Below are 20,451 nucleotides of genomic sequence, written 5' to 3'. Positions count from 1 at the left end.
CAGTATTCATGGGCTAAGCAGTTATGTATCTGAACCTATTCCCCAAAACTCGTAAAAGTTTAAGTCCATGTGATAGCTAGCATTTTTGTTTTTGGAGTCTATTGAAAGCGGCGTTTGTTTTGTTGATGGATTGTGCATGTAAATGTGTGTATGATGAGAAGGAATGAATGGTGCAATCACTATTCACCATGCATTGTTCACCTTTCCTTTCTCGGTTTTGTTTGCAGGATGTTGGCTATGATGTTACTGACGGTGCTGCTGATCAGAGCTGGATGGGCTCAGGAACTTGATTCAGCGGTGTCATTTACGGTAATTACCACAGAAAAACTTTGGGAAGATGCTCTTACAGCAGACTGAGTACAGTGTGTGTCCTTAAGACAAAGAGATTCTTAATCAAGGAAAAAAGAATGAAGGGGTGACCTTGCTCTGTTGGTATGAGCTCCAATGTGTGAGTAGTTGACCTGAATAAAATCCAATGATGTCAATTTTTGAACAAATACAATTTTGGAAATGGACAATGGCATTCATGGTCACTTAAATGACTGGTATATTAGGTATAACTGTGGTCAGAGATGGGAGGAGTGAAGTGGTCAGAGATATGATCAATGCTAGGGGTCAGAACAGAGGTGGTAGACTGTGGCAGAGAGGGTTGAGATGGTAGAACCAGGCTAGGAGGAGAGATCTTTTAAGCCCTCACTCAGTTGGCTGCAATACATATTTTCTGTTTTTTTGTATATATAACTGTCACACTTCAACTTTGCTAATCAAATAAAAAATGAAGCAGATGCAATTCTAAGGTTTTCTTGAGAGAAAGCAAGTGGTGTTTGATGACGCATTAAGCGCAAAAGAAAAATGTAATATCTAGCACATAAGTATACAACACAGATAGTAAGCTTAGAAAGAATGGTGGGGGGGGGGCACATAAAAAATGCAATTGAAACCTAATGTTTATACAGTCCTACAGTCACAAGACTGAAAGTTGAGTTCCAAATCTGTCGCTGTTGTCTATTTCTTCAGTGGAGGTGAGGTTTGCCAATATCCTTGATCTCTCATCAAATGGTTCTTGCATCAAGGTTCTTTCTTTCACCAGGTGCCAAGTTTTTTTAGTTTAATGAGACAGACAGATAGTTCTTCCTTACAAATGTCTATTTGTATACTCTGGAAATTGCTCAATATTTTTCCAAGCTGAATACACCACATACAACTTTTCATCTTAACACATAACTTCTGGAATGGTGTGACTCAATGGGGAGATACTGAAATAAGTTTCATAACGATGTTACTTTCGACTTGATCCTTATTTATTGATCCTTTCATGAGCTTGGCTCAACATAATCAGGTGATCACAGCAGCCATTTTTGGTCAGCATTTGTCCATTTTAAAACTCGTTAGTCCATGGAAGGTGTCAGGTATTAGAATCAGCCGATGAAAGTTGAATATTGATTATCTGTTCTCAGTCCAATTGTAACGGGACAGAGTTGTTAATGCAGGGAGAGTCAGGAGTGAGACAAATTATTAACTTTGCCTACAAATCACAGAATCAGAGAGCTCTTACAATACAGAAGGAGGCCATTTGCCCCATTATATATGTGCCCTCTCATCAAATGACCATCAATACCTCATGCCAATCTTCCATACACAAAAGTAGATAAGCAGATCAGGACTGCAAAATACTTGCAGGCTTCTAAAAAGCAAATTAATTGCAATTATATATAAATATCTAAATCTCTGAAAGGATCACAAGAGTAAATTGTTAAAGTTCATTTAAGGGCAATCAGAATATTGTACACAGTAAACAGGCAAGTGCTCTCACCCACTGGTGGGAGATTTAACAAAGGCCCTCACCTATTTACAAGAAATTGATTCAGGGGTGCCTAGAAAATAGTATACACATAATGTAGTTCAGGCGTTAAATGTTCATTTGTGATCAACACATGTAGTAAGGTCCAACTTTAAGATTTATTTGGTGTCTGTTAGAATTGTAAAGGAGAAATACTGACAAATAAGAAGTATAGTGGTTTTTACCTGGGGGGAACACTGCTTCATCTTTGCCCATAGGGAAAATCCCTGCATGTCACCACCGTTATGTATCTTTCCCCTCCTGTTTGAAGTTCCATTTTATTAGCTGTCTGTAATAAGTGGATTTGCTAAGATGCTGATAATTCTTGATGAAACACTGAATAACCATGTTTTTGCACCAAGGAGGATGTGAACTGTCAGACTTCATGTTTTGTGCAATTTTTTTAAAATGGAAAATTACCATAGATGAAATTAAGCCTCTAAGTGCAAGTCTGTATCAGAGTTCTAGTAATAATTTATTAGGACGAGCGAGTAAAGATGTGGCTTGAATAAAAATTAGCTGGTGAATGCAATTAATCAGCAAATGAATATCTACTGCATATTTTGATGATTTGTTTTAAATAAAAGGATTGTTTTGTGCTGTTTATTTCCAGCAGTGTTCTGATGGATATCGTTTGGACCGTTCATCTGGACAATGCAGAGGTGAGACTTCTAGGTTACGCACCATTTTATGACATCTCGCAAACATCCCTCCCACACATTGAATTATATTGATACAAAGTGATTGTTGTTCTTTTTAAGCTATTATTTTGGACATAGCAAGATCTAATAGACATGAATGCGGTAAATGAACAGTTCATTATTCCTTGGATATATTAGTTGCAAACATTGTAACAAACTTGGGTGACTGTGTCTGCAAAGTTTGTACATTGTCCCTTTGTCCTCTGGGTGCTCTGGTTTCCTCCCACTGTCAAAGACGTTTGGGTTAGATGGATTGGCCATGCTAAAATTGCCTATAGTGTCTAGGTGGGTTAGCCATGGTAAATGTAGGAGATATGATTAAAGGGCAGCCAGGTCCAGGTGGAAGCTCTTCGGAGGGTTGGACAAGACTTGATGGACCTAATGGCCTCTTTCTGCACTGCAGAAGTCCTATGACTCTGCGATTTTATGATCTTAAGATGCCCCAAATTGTTTATCAGCCAATGAAGTTCACTTGAAGTGTAGTTACCACTTTAAAATAGGCAAATACAGTAGTATCCAATAATGGGAAATAACATTCATGAGCAGATATTCTGTTTTAGTGATGTTGGTTGATCAACACAGGAGAATGCCAATTACTTGTTGAAAGTTATTGTTGAGTAATGCCATGGAAATCATGCTGTGGAATTTTATGCATCCACCTGAGAGGCTTTGGGACCTGGGAATAATGTCTCATCAAAATTGAGTCATAGAGCATAGAGATGTACAGCATGGAAACAGACCCTTCGGTCCAACCCGTCCATGCCGACCAGATATCCCAACCCAATCTAGTCCCACCTGCCAGCACCAGGCCCATATCCCTCCAAACCCTTCCTATTCATATACCCATCCAAATGCCTCTTAAATGTTGCAATTGTACCAGCCTCCACCACATCCTCTGGCAGCTCATTCCATGCAGGTACCACCCTCTGCGTGAAAAAGTTGCCCCTTGGGTCTCTTTTATATCTTTCTCCTCTCACCCTAAACCTATGCCCTCTAGTTCTGGATTCCCCAACCCCAGGGAAAAGACTTTGCCTATTTATCCTATCCATGCCCCTCATAATTTTGTAAACCTCTATAAGGTCACCCCTCAGCCTCCGATGCTCCAGGGAAAACAGCCCCAGACTGTTCAGCCTCTCCCCGAAGCTCAGATCCTCCAACCCTGGCAACATCCTTGTAAATCTTTTCTGAACCCTTTCAAGTTTCACAACATCTTTCCGATAGGAAGGAGACCAGAATTGCATGCAATATTCCAAAAGTGACCCAATCAATGTCCTGTACAGCCACAACATGACCTCCCAACTCCTGTACTCAATATTCTCACCAATAAACGAAAGCATAAAAAATGCCTTCTTCACTATCCTGTTTACCTGTGACTCCACTTTCAAGGAGCTACGAACCTGCACTCCAAGGTCTCTTAGTTCAGCAACACTCCCTAGGACCTTACCATTAAGTATATAAGTCCTGCTAAGATTTGCTTTCCCAAAATGCAGCACCTCCCATTTATCTGAATTAAACTCCATCTGCCACTTCTCAGCCCATTGGCCCATCTGGTCAAGATTCTGTTGTAATCTGAGGTAACCCTCTTCGCTGTCCACTACACCTCCAATTTTGGTGTCATCTGCAAACTTACTAACTGTACCTCTTATGCTTGCATCCAAATCATTTATGTAAATGACAAAAAGTAGAGGGCCCAGCACCGATCCTCGTGGCACTCCACTGGTCACAGGTCTCCAGTCTGAAAAACAACCCTCCACCATCACCCTCTGTCTTCTACCTTTGAGCCAGTTCTGTATCCAAATGGCTAGTTCTCCCTGTATTCCATGAGATCTAACCTTGCTAATCAGTCTCCCATGGGGAACCTTGTTGAATGCCTTACTGAAGTCCATATAGATCACATCTACTGTTCTGCCCTCATTAATCCTCTTTGTTACTTCATCAAAAAACTCAATCAAGTTTGTGAGACATGATTTCCCACACACAAAACCATGTTGACTATCCCGAATCAGTCCTTGTCTTTCCAAATGCATGTACATCCTGTCCCTCAGGATTCCCTCCAACGACTTGCCCACCACTGAGGTCAGGCTCACTGGTCTATAGTTCCCTGGCTTGTCCTTACCACCCTTCTTAAACAGTGGCACAACTTTTGCCAACCTCCAGTCTTCCGGCATTTCACCTGTGACTATCGATGATACAAATATCTCAGCAAGAGGCCCAGCAATCACTTCTCTAGCTTCCCACAGAGTTCTCGGGTACACCTGATCATGTCCTGTGGATTTATCCACCTTTAACCGTTTCAAGACATCCAGCACTTCCTCCTCTGTAATCTGGATATTTTGCAAGATGTCACCATCTATTTCCCTGCAGTCTATATCTTCCATATCCTTTTCCACAGTAAATACTAATGCAAAGTATTCATTTAGTATCTCCCCCATTTTCTGTGGCTCCACACAAAGGCTGCCTTGCTGATCTTTGAGGGGCCCTATTCTCTCCCTAGTTACCCTTTTGTCCTTAATATATTTGTAAAAACCCATTGGATTCTCCTTAATTCTATTTGCCAAAGCTAACTCATGTCCCCGTTTTGCCCTCCTGATTTCCCTCTTAAGCATACTCCTACTTCCTTTATACTCTTCTAAGGATTCACTCGATCTATCCTGTCTATACCTGACATATGCTTCCTTCTTTTTCTTAACCAAACCCTCAATTTCTTTAGTCATCCAGCATTCCCTATACCTACCAGCCTTCCCTTTCACCCTGACAGGAATATACTTTCTCTGGATTCTTGCTATCTCATTTCTGAAGGCTTCCCATTTTCCAGCCGTCCCTTTACCTGCGAACATTTGTCTCCAATCAGCTTTTGAAAGTTCTTGCCTAATACCGTCAAAATTGGCCTTTCTCCAATTTAGAACTTCAACTTTTAGATCTGGTCTATCCTTTTCCATCACTATTCTAAAACGATTAGAATTATGGTCGCTGGCCCCAAAGTGCTCCCCCACTGACACCTCAGTCACCTGCCCTGCCTTATTTCCCAAGAGTAGGTCAAGTTTTGCACCTTCTCTAGTAGGTACATCCACATACTGAATCAGAAAATTGTCTTGTACACACTTAAGAAATTCCTCTCCATCTAAACCTTTAACTCTATGGCAGTCCCAGTCGATGTTTGGAAAGTTAAAATCCCCTACCATAACCACCATATTATTCTTACAGATAGCTGAGATCTCCTTACAAGTTTGTTTCTCAATTTCCCTCTAACTATTGGGGGGTCTATAATACAATCCCAATAAGATGATCATCCCTTTCTTATTTCTCAGTTCCACCCAAATAACTTCCCTGGATGTATTTCCAGGAATATCCTCCCTTAGCACAACTGTAATGCTATCCCTTATCAAAAATCCCACTCCCTCTCCTCTTTTGCCTCCCTTTATATCCTTCCTGTAGCATTTGTATCCTGGAACATTCAGCTGCCAGTCCTGCCCATCCCTGAGCCATGTTTCCGTAATTGCTATGATATCCCAGTCCCATGTTCCTAACCATGCCCTGAGTTCATCTGCCTTCCCTGTTAGGCCCCTTGCATTGAAATAAATGCAGTTTAATTTATTAGTCCTACTTGTCCCTGTCTGCCTTGACTGTTTGACTCACGTCTGTCCTCAGTTGTACTCGCCTCAGATCGATCTCTTTCCTTACTATATCCCTGGGTCCCCCCCAAACCTTACTAGTTTAAATCCTCCCAAGCAGTTCGAGCAAATTTCCCTGCCAGTATATTAGCCTCCTTCCAATTTAGGTGCAATCCGTCCTTCTTGTACAGGTCACTTCTACCCCAAAAGAGATTCCAATGATCCAAAAATGTGAATCCTTCTCCCATACACCAGCTCCTCAGCCATGCATTCATCTGCTCTATCCTCATATTCCTGCCCTCACTAGCTTGTAGCACTGGGAGTAATCCAAATATTACTACCCTTGAGGACCTCCTTTTTAAAGTTCTACCGAACTCTCTGTAATCTCCCTTCAGAGTCTCAACCTTTTCCCTTCCAATGTCATTGGTTCCAATGTGGACAATGACCTCTTGCTGGCCCCTCTCCCCCGTGAGAACATTCTGCACCCTCTCTGAGACATCGTTGATCCTGGCACCAGGGAAACAACACACCATTCTGCTTTTTCTCTGCTGGCCACAGAAACGTCTGTCCGTGCCTCTGACTACAGAATCCTTGGAAGCTGACATACTCCTCGTTGCATTAGAGCCAGTCTCAATACCAGAAACTTGGCTGTTTGTGCTACGTTCCCCTGATAATCCATCAACCCCTACATTATCCAAAACAGCATACCTGTTTGAAATGGGTATATCTACAAAAGACTCCTGCTCTGGTTGCCTACCTCTCTTACCCTTCCTGGAGTTAACCCATCTATGTGACTGTATCTGAGACTTTCCCCCCTTTCTATAGCTGCCATCCATCACATACTGTTGCTGTTGCAAATTCTTCATTGCTTCTAACTGTCTCTCCAACCGATCCACTTGATCTGATAAGATTCTCATCCAACAGCATTTGTGGCAGATATAATCCGCAGTAACCCTTAAACTCTCTTTAAACTCCCACATCTGACAAGAAGTACGTATCACTGTATAAAAACATATAATCAAGAAAGAACCCACTGTACTCACTAATACAGCCTTTCTCTTGGACAGACTTAAAACAACAATTAACTTATCTGATTCTGTGCTGTGAACTTCAGTTCCTCCAAGATTAGTTGTGAATTTCACTGTTTGTTAATTTTCCCAGATGCACTCCGATGTTCAGTGATACACGAATTCAAACAGCAAAGGCAGTTACTGTGCATTTTGGCTGCATTATGTGCTGCAGTCTCAGAAAGAAAATCAGGCTTGCAATCATCAATTTTTGAGTGAGAGGCAAAATTGCTGCCACAGAGCCAGCACAGGGGTAATAAATTGAAGGGGGAATGTTGACCAGCTCACAAGCCAATTGTTCATCCACACAGTGCCATAGAATTTTTAACCGCCATCTGAATCTGAAAAAGTGACTGTAATTTATCATCCCAATCAATGAGTGTCATTCTGACAGTGCATCACTTGTAGATGGGTGTGGTTATGCTGCTAAGGTCTCCCTGTGCATCACAACATCTCACACACTATGATGGCAGTCTGGTCCATTGCTCATTTTACCTTTGAAGAGGGAGAGAGGGAGAGAGTGAGAGAGGGAGAGAGGGAGAGAGGGAGAGAGAAAGATCTCATTGTGCTGACCACTCAATGACTCAAAAAAGGTGGTTACTGAGGGAAAGGAAATCATTGAGCAAGGTAAAGAAGGTAACATGACTGATCAATTGTTCTTTTCCTTTAAATTTCCACAGATATTAATGAGTGCCAAACCATCCCGGATGCCTGTAAAGGGGACATGAGATGCATCAATCACAATGGAGGATACTTGTGCTTGCCAAGGACTGCTGCTCTCGTCCTGGCAAATGGACCATCTAATCCCACGTACCCTGCATCTTCATCGAACGGGCGCACCGAAACGTCTGTCTACCAACCAGCCTCAATACCCAGGTATCCTATTCCACCGAGATCTCTGGTCTGTCGTTTTGGCTACACCCTGGATGAGAATAACAACTGTGTGGGTATGTTGTTGCTTTATTCATAAAGGACTGCAAAAATCAACTTGCTCCCATCTTGATCTATCCCGTTTGTTCAATCTGGAAAGAAAAAAGTTGTATATTTGCTTTTTTTTAGATATTTTAACACCCTCTATTGAACTGGTAAGACTAATATAGAAGAGCTTGATGCAAAATGAATGATTTGGTGCATTTTATATATATTTTATATACATATATATATACACACACATAAAAACTGTGCAACCTCTTTACATCATGATGTAGGGAGAGGATAAAAGTGAAGATATCTGAGTAGCTAATGACATTGAGATTAGGTAGATTTAAAATGAATTAAATGACCTGGTTGGCATTGATTGTCTTTTGTTCCCAAATTCTTTGAAGATATATTTTATGACCAGCACTCATCCCAAGCACACACTTAATGCACTCAGCAATAGTCAGTGAGCTCTGATGGTTTAAATTAATTGTAAAATCACAGGATTCTATCCATTACTGTCTCAGCTCCTGGGTGTCCTTTGAAAATGTGCTGAGAGACATCTCTCCCTCTACAGATATACTTACAGGACCTTAAGTATAACGTGCCTATCTGGTGCCTTTGGGTATTCAGCATTTGGGCATTTTGGCCATGATGGGATGTAAAAGATTGGGGACTTTGTTGAGTTGTATAAAATATTCAATGGGACAAGAAAGATTTGTGCAGTCAAAGCAAAACAAAAGTTGAGGACTGATGTCATGAAAAGACTTTTCTAGCCGAGAATAATTAATACCTGGGATGGATTCTGATGTGAAACAGCAGAGAAATCGATTTCTAGTGATATTTCATTGGCCTTTAGTTTCTGTGATGAAAGAGAAGAATCACAGAATCCCTACAGTGTGGAAACAGGCCCTTTGGCCCAACAAGTCCACAGCGACCACCGGAAGAGTAGCCCATGTAGACCCATTCCCCTATCGTATTACTCTATATTTACCTCTTATGCACCTAACTTACACATCCTTGAACACTATGGGCAATTTAACATGGCCAATTCACCTAACCTGCACATCTTTGGATTGTGTGAGGAAACTAGAGCACCTGGAGGAAACCCATGCAGACATGAGGAGAATGTGTAAACTCCACATAGACAGTTTCCCAAGGCTGGAATCGAACACGGGTCCCTTCCAAAGATTAGTTTGGAAGAATGTAAAACAGATCATATTTATTTGTTGTATGTACCTACACATTAATGGTTATAAAATGAGATTATTTTAACTAACTATTTAACTGATACTGATGAGTTGTCTTCTTGAATACAACAGAGTGGATTGCTGGGCCACATTAGAGGGCAACTAAAATTCAATGATTTTGCTGTAGATCTGAGGCCTTCTTCAGGCCATACTGGGTAACAGTGACAGATTTCCTTCTCCAAATGACATTAGTGAGCCATATGGGCTTCTAATGATAATCCAGTGGTTCCATGCTCAGTATTACTGATACTAGTTTATCTAGATTTATCCACTTAACTAATTTTAAACTCCACAACTGCAATAGTGAGATTTTTAACCTGATGTCTTGATTTGGTTACAAATCCAAGCCTCTGGATTGCTATTCCATTCATTTAACCAACACACTACAGTACTCCCAATGATACTGTGCACCATTAGTCAAATGTAGTTTCAAAGCATTTCTGTTGATGTGGATTATAGTTACATGTAGGCCAGTTGGGTGTGTATGAAAGGTTTCTTTCCCCAGAAGATACTGGGAAAACAATTGGGTTCTGTAGAACTTTGTACTATGCCAGGCTGTGTCAGGAGTTGGGGAAAACTGAGATTGATTTAATTGCTTGTTTATATTTCCTTTTTGTTCATGGCTCAATAAGTGTTAGCAAACTGTTTTGTTGTTTGTACATAATTTCTTCCAGTAAGAATGAAAGAAATGCAGCAATTTTAATGATTTAGTATTCATTTATAGAACAAAAGTAGCCGCATGGACATTTTATTTCTGTCACATTGATAAACATAGCCAATGATATTTAAATACTCAACATTAATTGCCCATTCCTAAGAAGTTGGTGGTAGATCTTCTTTAATTGCTGGTATTGGTTTGATACAAATGAATAGTCTGCAAGGTACTTTCAGAGGTCATTGAGGTCAGCCGCACTGAATTAGAATGGGAGTAGCATGTCTTGGTTATGAGATGATCTTTGCTAAAAGGCATTCAGTATTTTTTTATAATCTCATTGTGTTTCAAGATAATTAATAAGTCTGGATCCAGCTTTTGAACTAGAAGTAAGTGAAATTATACCTGTTGTTTGTGCAGCTCTATATTCCATTCATACCTAATTTTCACACTCTTGTCAAGTGACTGTTTTACTGTGATTGAGAAAAGAATGTCACATCAGATAGGCTGCAAGGAAACATCAGCTATATCGATGGATTGGAGAAGTGGCGACCATGTTCCTTGAAGAAGAGAACATTGAGAGAAAATTTGATCAGTGTATTCAAAATTGTGAGATGTCTGAACAGTGTAGATTGGGAAAAAAGAAAACTGTTGATGGAAGGATAGGGAACAAGCAGTCACAGATTTCAATTAATATACAGTTAAAAAAATTGGAGACATGAAGAAAAGCATTGCCACTCAATGAGTAGTTATGATCTGGAATGCACTACTTCAGAACATGACAAAGATAGATTCAACTGAAGAATTGAGGAGAAAGGTGGATTGTTGTCTGATAAGGAAGCAACTGTAGAGCTATGGGAAGACAGTGAACGAGGGGCCCTGGGTAATTTGCTCATTCAGAGAACCAGTACCAACAAGAAGGAGTGAATAGTCTCCTTATGTGTGGTACAATTCTCTGATTCTGTTTTACCAAACTTTGTATTCTCAAAACTGATTGAACAATTTCGATATGGAATTTAGATGAAGAATTACATTCCAAAAGCTATTTCACTTTACCTTTGTTGATGGCCATCTTTAGTGAATCTACGAATTTGCTTTGAACTTTTCCCCCCACCCCACCTCACCTCATACGCCACGCCTTACCTCACCTGTTGATGTGGTATACAGGGCTTGGGAAGTAGTGGTACTAACACGTCTTTTAGTTCTCAATAGGAGTTGTAAGCATTAATAAAGACAGGTTGTGCATTCATATACTGTCGTAGTGTTCACAACCTTAGGTTCATCCTATAACAATTTAAAGACAATGAAGTACCTTCTAAGTGTTCCATTGTAATGTGTAAAATAGAAGCAAAACAGCGAATTTATACAGCAGCAAGTTCCCAAAATCCATATAATGTATTTTTAGTGATGGCATTTGAGATGTAAACGTAGGTCAGAACGCCAGAAGGCAAAACCTTTCTGTGTCTACATGTGTTGGTGCTTTTATTTTTGATATGCCATTACAATAACAGATTCAAAGCTTGCTCTTGGTAATTTTGATCAATCTTTTAGTTTTCTTCCTTTGAAGACTCTCAAGACATTAGGGTGCATGCATGCCAGGTCACAATACAAGTAAATCGTGGCGAAAATGGATGTCATTAGGAGAAAGGGTCCTGCAATGGGATTGGGAATGGTCAGTGGCTTCTCAAGGGCAGTTAAGAACGGGAAATAAATTCTAGCCCAATCAGTGATGTCCACATCCAATGAATGGATTCAAACAAAATGTAGTGACTTTTTCAGAGACTGTCAGAGGAATGTGAGTTAAACACGTGCTCCAGCTAGTTGATGTACTTTACAGTATAGGGTGTGTGAGTTATAAAGAAAGGCTGGGACTTTTTCACTGGAGCATAGGATGTTAGAGGCGCCATTACAGAAGTTTATAAAATGATGAAGGGTATAGATAGAGTTAATGGTAGACTTTTCCCTAGGATGGGGATTTCAAGACTAGAAGGCACATTTTTAAGGTGAGAAGAGAGATGTTTAACAAATATATGAGGGGTAATTTTGTTTACATAGAGGTGGTTCATGTGTGGAAAGAACATCCTGAAGAAATGGTGGATGTGGGTACGATTACAATTTTTAAAAGGCATTTGTATAAGTACATGACTAGCAAATGTTTGGAGGGTTATGGGCTAGGAGCAGGCGGGTGGGACTAGTTTAGTTTGGGATTCTGTTTGGCTCAGACTAGTTTGACTAAAGGGTCTGTTTCCATGCTGTATGACTCTATATCTGTGCTGTTTATTCTAACTGATGATTTATTGGTGCAAATTCACTGGGAAGGCTGTTCTTTCTTTGCTGATCCTTAATAAGCTGCAGAGCTGGGCTGAGAGGTGGCAAATGGAGTTTAATGCGGACAAGTGTGAGGTGATTCACTTTGGTCGGAGTAACCAGAATGCAAAGTACTGGGCTAATGATAAGATTCTTGGTCGTGTAGATGAGCAGAGAGATCTCGGTGTCTAGGTACACAGATCCTTGAAAGTTGCCACCCAGGTTGACAGGGTTGTTAAGAAGGCATACAGTGTTTTAGCTTTTATTAATAGAGGGATTGAGTTCCGGAACCATGAGGTTATGCTGCAGCTGTACAAAACTCTGGTGCGGCCGCACTTGGAGTATTGTGTACAGTTCTGGTCACCGCATTATAAGAAGGATGTGGAAGATTTGGAAAGGGTGCAGAGGAGATTTACTAGGATGTTGCCTGGTATGGAGGGAAGGTCTTACGAGGAAAGGCTGAGGGACTTGAGGCTGTTTTCGTTGGAGAGAAGAAGGTTGAGAGGTGACTTAATAGAGACATATAAGATAATCAGAGGGTTAGATAGGGTGGACAGGGAGAGCCTTTTTCCAAAAATGATGACAGAGAGCACGAGGGGGCATAGCTTTAAATTGAGGGGTGATAGATATAGGACAGATGTCAGAGGTAGTTTCTTTACTCAGAGAGTAGTAAATGTATGGAATGCTTTGCTTGCAACGGTAGTAGATTTGCCAAATTTAAGTGCATTTAAGTCGTCATTGGACAAACATGGACGTACATGGAATAGCATAGGTTAGATGGGCTTCAGATTGGTATGACTGGTCGGCGCAACATCGAGGACCGAAGGGCCTGTACTGCACTGTAATGTTCCATGTTCTATCTCTTGAACAGCCAGGTGTGTTTTAATATATGAAAATATTAGGAAGTCTGCCACAATAAGACAATCTTGCTATATTCAGTAAAGTTTAATAGATGTGTAACCTATTGAGTATGCAAAACTGGTTGTGTCCAAAATAAGCAGAGCATTTAACACTCTCTACCTAGCCAGGTTGAAATTCATTCTATGTATTGTTGCCTTTTGGATGATATTTTTATTTGCTCCAGGTTAGTATGACAATGTTCCTCAACCAACAACTTGTTGATTTGAAGATAACATATTGGTACGTTTGTCTTATTTGGACAGATAATTAGTTGTGAAAATATTCTTGTCACACTGATTAGGAGTAGGTGTCCTTGTATCTAAGCTGGGGGCCTTTACTAAATTCTCTGAAGGTATACAAGATGGAATATATAAAATGTGAGTTAGTATTGGCCATCTTGTACTGAGATGCGTGAATCAATTAAATTTTAGATTAACTTGTAGACTGATATCGTGCCAATTACACAGCACCATCTGAGTGCATTTCTCCTCCATGATGTCCACATCTGAAAAGAATGAAGGTAATTTTCTATGCCTACATTTTGTATGACTGGATAGATGTGAGGGTAGTGTGGGTAGATCTTGACTTTATCCCATAGTATAAAACAGATAACTTTGAGTTGCCAGCCCATGATATATCCCATCGCTTTTCCATTTACATTAGAAATAGGTTAATTGGGAGAAATGATAGAAAAGTGCTGACTTGCAATCTTTACTTTACACTCCCATAAACTCTATTTGTTCTTTGAAACCTGTGCACTGTATTTTAATTCAACAATCTAACTTTCTTTGTGGGAAAGGCTAGCCACAAATTGGCACATATGGGTTCTGATTAGGATTTGTTGAACTTGCTGTAAAGGTGCCAGCAAGGCTAAAGCAGTGTGCTTTCTGCCAACTTGCAGCACTAACATCGCTGTATAAAAGGTAATATGGAGTTCTATCAATTAATAAACCTGGCTGCAAAGAAATAATTCTTGGCCTAGTAATTCTGCAGTGCCCATTTTTGAACTGGCAGAGAGCACAACGCTGATTAGTGATTAAGATTTTTGATAGTGGCTTCACAACCATTTTATTCAATGTGGCAGTTGGAGAACGTCCAGTTGGAAATGCACACCCTGCCTGTGAAATTGCAGGCCTACAGAACAATTTCCATCCAAGTGATTTCCATGCCCTTTATTTTTCTATAACAGTACAGAATAACATGACACCTTTCATACCACACTGCTGACAGCCTTAAAAGCAGGTAAGTATCAAGGGCCAGATGAAATGTACCCCAGGTTGATGAGCGAGGGAAGGCAGGAAATAACAGGGGTGTGGGCAATAATTTCCAATTCTTCCCTGGCCACAGGAGAGGTGTTACAGGACTGGAGGACAGCTGATGTACTATTATTCAAGAAGGATGCAAGGGATAAACCTGGAAACTGCAGGTTGGTTAGTCTCACCTTGGTAGTGGGCAAACTATTGGAAGGAATGTTGAGAGACAGAATTCATCTGCACTTGGAGAGGCAAGGTTTATTCAAGAACAGTCATTACAGCTTTGTTAAGGGGAAGTCACCTCTGACTGGATTGAATTTTTCAAAGAGGTATACAAGATATGTTAATGAAGGCATTGCATTTGACGTGGTCCACTTGGACTTCAGTAAGACTTTTGATAAGGTCCTGCATGGGAGACTGATAGTGAAGGTAAGAGCCCACAGGATCCAAGGAATTTTAGCTTATTGGCTCCAGAATTGGCTGAGTGGCGGGAAGCAGAAGATGATGTTGAAGAGTATTATTGTGACTGGAAGCCTGTGTCCAGTGGGATCTTACAGGGATCAGTGTTGAAGCACTTGCTATTTGTGGTTTGTATAAAAAAATGAGACTTGAACTAAGAGGTTGGTCAGTACATTTACGGAGGATACAAAAATTGGTAGGTGATAAATAGTAAGAATAACCTTAGATTATAGCAAAAAAAGATGGGTTGATCAGTGGCAAATAAATTCAGCCGGAGAAATGTGAGATGATGCAATTGGGCAGGCCGAGCAAGGCAAGGGAGTACATGATGAATTGTAGGACCATGGCAAGCAATGAACATCAGAGGGACTTTGTGTGCATGTCCACCAATCTCTTAAGGTAGCGGGACAAGTAGAGAAAGTGATTGAGAAGGCATATAGGATACTTGTATTTATTAGCTGAGGCATAGATTTTTAAGAGTAGGGAAGTTATGTTGGAATTGTATAAAAAGTAGGTTAGGCCACAGCTAGAGTATTGTGTGCAGTTCTGAAATCTATAATATAGGAGAGATGTGATTGATCTGGAGAGGGTACGGTGGAGATTTACTAGGGTGTTGTCTGGACTGGAGAATTTTCATTATGAAGAGTAAATAGATAGATTAGATTAGATCTCTACAGAGTAGAAACAGGCCATTTGGCCCAACAAGTCCAGACCGACCCTCTGAAAAATAACAAGTCTTAGACTCATTTCCCTCTGACTAATGCACCTAACACTATGGACAATTTAGCATGGCCAATTCACCTGACCTCAAGATTAGTGGTGCTGGAAAAGCACAGCGGGTCAGGCAGCATCTGAGGAACAGGAAAATCAACATTTCTGGCAAAAGTCCTTCATCAAGAATAATCCCAACCTCACCATCAAACCAGCGGATAAAGGGGGTGCAGTGGTAGTTTGCTGCACTGATCTCTACACCGCTGAAGCCAGGTGCCAATTAAAAAAAATTCAAAATGTCAATTTTCCTGCTCCTCAGATGCTGTGCTTTTCCAGCACCACTAATCTTGACTCTGATCTCCAGCCCTCACTTTTGCCTAATGCACCTGACCTGCACATCTTTGGACTGTGGGAGGGAACCAGAGCACCCAGAGGAAACCCACACAGACACAGGGAGAATGTGTAAACTCCACCCAGATGGTTGCCTCAGGCTGGAATTGAGCTCAGGTCCCTGGTGCTGTGAGGCAGCAATGCTAACCACTGAGCCACTGTACTGCCCATATATTTGAGTTGGAAGACAGAAGACTGTGGGAGGGACTTGAATGAGGTGTATAAAATTAATAGTGGCATAAGTAGGCAACTTTTCTCTTTTGTTGAGGAATCATGACCAGGGTATATAGATTTAAGATAACGGGCAGGAAGTTTAGAAATGTGAGCAAAATGTTTTTCACCCAGAGGGTGGTGGAAATTTGGAACTTCAATCTGTAAAGGGATGCTAGAGGAAGAATCCCTCATCATGTTAAGAAGTATTTACATATGCACTTGTGAAGTCAAGACATATGAGACTATGGGGAAAGGGCTGGAAAATAGGATTAGAATAATTAGTTGGTGCAGAATCGATGGGCCAAAGAGACTTTTTGTTTGATGCTGTCGACCTTCATGACTCTATGACTATTATTCATATCTTTAAGGAAAACTGGACTCCCCATAGACAAAAGTGGATTTCATAAATCCCTTTATCTGCTTGCAAAGAAAACATTTAATGTATGTCAGCAGAGAAATAGGGAGGCAATATAAACCCATTGGTGCAGTTCTAAAGAATATGCAGGAACAGAGGGATCTCAGGTTATGTTCCCTCTAAGTTATGCAGTGGGTCTGTGCACGCTGATTGATGCCAACACATTGACTTTCAGTTCTCGCAGTCATTGCTGTGCACTGACCTTGGAGGTCTGCACAGAGACAGTAAAGATGACAGGGATGTAGACTTTAGGTTTCATGTCTGTAGATTTTTGAAGGTGGAAGGATGAATTGATAGCACTGTGAGAAAAGCATGTGCGATCTTGGGATTCGTCAAGAGATATTAAGTGAATGTTGAACCTTTGTGAAGCAATGCTAGGCCAGAACTGGAACATTGCATCCAGTTCTGATCACCACACGTGAAGTCTGATATGAGAATCCATGAGACATTGAGAAGGAGATTGACCTGAATGACTCCAGGGTTGAAAGGAGTTTTGGTGGCCCCCTTTAGAGCACATATATTGAGGGGAGGTTTGACAGACGCGTGCAAGAATATGACAGGGTTAGATAAGCAGCTGGTATAAAGACTGCAGAAATGTGGATTTAAATAAAACAAAGAACTACGGATGCTGGAGACTCTGAAACAAAACAGAAATTGCTGGTGAAACTCAGCAGGTCTGGCAGTATTTGGAGGAAGAAAGCACAGATAACATTTTGAGTCCGGTACCTGTGGATTTACAGTTTAGTACTAAAGAGTCAAAAGTAGGACGAGAGAGAGAACTTACTTTACACATCAAGTGCTCATGACACTCTCCCTGTGAAAACGTCAGAAATAGAAATGGTGAATGAGTGCAGAAGGAAATTGGATGAGCACTTGAAGGGAATAAACTTCCAGGGTTACACGGATAGAGTGGAGAATGGGACTGATTGGACTATTTGACAGCTAGCCAGCATGAATTCAATGAGCTAACTCCCTTCTTCTGTACTATCATGACTCTGTAGACTTTATAATAGTAAGAGTTCATGAACCTGACAGTAAGCTCGCAAATCACTCAGTCACTCAGTCATTCATACCAACTTGGGCTCGATGTACAACCACCAGCAATGATGCAATGAACTTCAGGTATGCGCAAAGGGCGAGGAATGGTGCAGCGTTAAGATCTCATTGGATGGTAGGGCTGGGGAACTTAATAGGAATGAAAGCTGGACAACATGCCCTCATATGCTTGTATAATTCCAGACATTTTTCTTTATAACACAGACAATAAATAATCCACTAACTATGATGAGGTTAACGCAAGTATGAAAGAGCAAATAATTCATGCATGCTGCTGGCATTAACCAGCTTTGCTGATCTGTGGCATGTGAGCAGGAATGCCTGGATTTTGTTGTCAACGATGAGATCTTTTATTCAGACTCTGGACAGAATGTTTGCTGAAAATAAATGAGTTTTGGATTGTTGCATACTGCATTGATAAGATAAAGAAGCTCTTTGTGAAAAATATTAATGTGTGCTGCAACAGAGTGAATAATCATCATCCCATACAAAATGGCAAATTAATAATGCCTTGCAATGTTGCACAGGAAGGCTAATTGAAAGAAGAGAATAATGTCTATTTTCCCTCATCAAAACTGGCCTCAGTTCGAGATTGCTAATGTTGAGATACAAAATCAGCCATGATCTTATTAAATTGCAGAGTTGATTTGAAGGATCAAATGACTTACTCCAGCTCCTATTTCTTGTGATATTATGCCTGACAACGTAAGTTAGTACCAGTTTGAAAGGTGGTGACTCTTTTAATATGCAAAACATAGGACCGCACGCACTATTGTATCATTAAACAGATCAGTTCCACAGGCAATAGAACTGAAGAGACTTTAAGAAGATATGTTTTCATATTATTTTTTGTGAAGTGCAGAGGAGAGTTACTGCTCCTTTGATTTGCATCAAACAGAACTGTCAGGTGCTGCTGACTTAGTCTTGACCTCCACACAAGGAGCAATCTCTGGGGTTTCAGCTGGTCTGCTTTGTTGGCAATACCTACACTTCACTCATCTAGTCTACTACATTCACTGCTCTACACTGGGGAGATGAAGTGCAGACTGGGCGACCACTTTTCAGAACACCTACATTTATCTGCTGTTTCACCCGCCATTTTCCCTGGCTAATATCTCTGTCTTGGGCTTGCTACAATGCTCCAGTAAAGCTCAGAGCAAACTGGAAGAACAGTACCTCATTTTCTGCTTGGAGACCCTGCAACTGTTGGCTTTCAATATCGAGTTCAACAATTTTAGGGCCTGAGCATCTTCTTCCATGTCCTTACTCCAAATCCTACACACCAGGCTTTGTCATCACATGGGCTGTGACCACAAACACATTTATCAGCCATTAACAGTCCCTAACCGTAGCTATTCATTCTCCCAGGCTGACCTTTACCAATTCCCTTGTCTTCCCATCCATGTTTCTCTCAATGTGAGGTCCACACCCACCTATTGTTTACTCCTCCCCATTCTCCCCTCACTCAGCTTTAGGATATATACCAATCTTTGCCCAGCTCTCATTGGTTCTGAAGCAGGGTCTCTGTACTTGAAATGCTAACTCTGCTTTCTCTCCACAGATGCTGCCACATCTGCTGAGTTTCTCCAGAAATTTTGATTTTGTTTCTGACTTCCAGCATTTGTAACTTTTTTTCCACCCTGAATGTGTCATGCAGGGGTTACCATTGATCAGGAGGTTACCATTGACAGCAGTAAGTAACTCACCTTCTGACTCCACAAAGGCTGTCCTCCGTCTACAAAGCACAAATCAGGAGTGTGATGGAATACTGATGAATTTTCTATGACAAGTGCAGCACCAACAACACTCAAGAAGCTTGCCATCATCCAGGACAAAGCAACCCGCTTGATTGGCATCTCATCTATAAGTATCCACTCCCTCCATCACTGATGCTCCGTAGCAATTTGTGTACTATCTACAGTATGCAAAAGATCCCTGGACAGAACCTTCCAAATCCAAAACTACTAAGTTCCTGTCCTAGCCACCCATAAGAGTTATAGAGTCATAGAGATGTACAGCACAGAAATAGACTCTTCAGTCAAACTCACAATCCTGACTTGGAAATATATCATCGTTCCTTCACTGTCACTGGGTCAAAATTCTGGAATTCCCTCCCTAATGGCATTGTAGTTCTACCTACAGCACATGGACTGCAGTTCAACAAGGTAGCTCACCACCACCAAGGACAACCAGGGATGGGCAGTAATAACTGGCCAGCCATGGATGCTCATGTCCTCATGAGTGGAAAAAAAACTGCCATTCATGCACCATCCTTTCCTTGTTGAGTGATTCATTTGTCCATGGGTTGAACAAACATCCTTGGAATTACTCCCTCTCTCAGATTTGTTATTTATGTTCAACGATGTTGAAGCCAGTCAGTGCAGAGTTTTCTGAAATTATTTTTGCAGCCCCCTTCCCATCTGATGGGTATGTTTGGCATGCATTTGAAGGAACTCACTTTTCATTCACCTTCAGAAAGTGCTGTCCTACCCTGAGCTTACCTGTCTTTGCCACTTGGCAAGGACAGAAGACCTGGAACTGAAACATTGCAAACTTAAAACACACACCACCACTGGAAACAGCAACTTGAAGGTATTCTTCAGCTTTCAGACACTGAAAAATATGTAAATTCCTCTAGACAACAAACAATAGAGGCCTCAACTAAAGATCCAGAGATCCTGAGTTCAAATCCCACCATGTTATATTGA

The 20,451-nt window shown here is 40.9% G+C and overlaps 1 protein-coding gene across 2 annotated transcripts in view; it reads left to right on the top strand.

Annotated features, from left to right (window-relative positions):
- fbln5 (fibulin 5) overlaps window positions 1–20,451 on the top strand; it is a 92,985-nt gene that overhangs the window by 14,249 nt on the left and 58,285 nt on the right. The window contains exons 2-4 of one of the 2 annotated variants that reach the window (XM_087989659.1): window positions 228–309; window positions 2,457–2,502; window positions 7,900–8,166. In XM_087989659.1, the coding sequence (XP_087845785.1) occupies window positions 229–309; window positions 2,457–2,502; window positions 7,900–8,166 (394 nt within the window). In that variant the 5' untranslated portion in view covers window position 228. Of the gene's footprint in view, window positions 1–227; window positions 310–2,453; window positions 2,503–7,899; window positions 8,167–20,451 lie in introns of both variants that reach the window. The other variant, XM_043698461.2, reaches the window with a different exon arrangement.

This window comes from Chiloscyllium plagiosum, unplaced genomic scaffold (assembly GCF_037043375.1).
Source record: "Chiloscyllium plagiosum isolate Xiang-an unplaced genomic scaffold, Cpla_swu_hap1 HiC_scaffold_8, whole genome shotgun sequence".
In the NCBI taxonomy this organism is placed as follows: domain Eukaryota; kingdom Metazoa; phylum Chordata; class Chondrichthyes; order Orectolobiformes; family Hemiscylliidae; genus Chiloscyllium; species Chiloscyllium plagiosum.
This window is presented reverse-complemented; position numbering and strand designations above follow the sequence as displayed.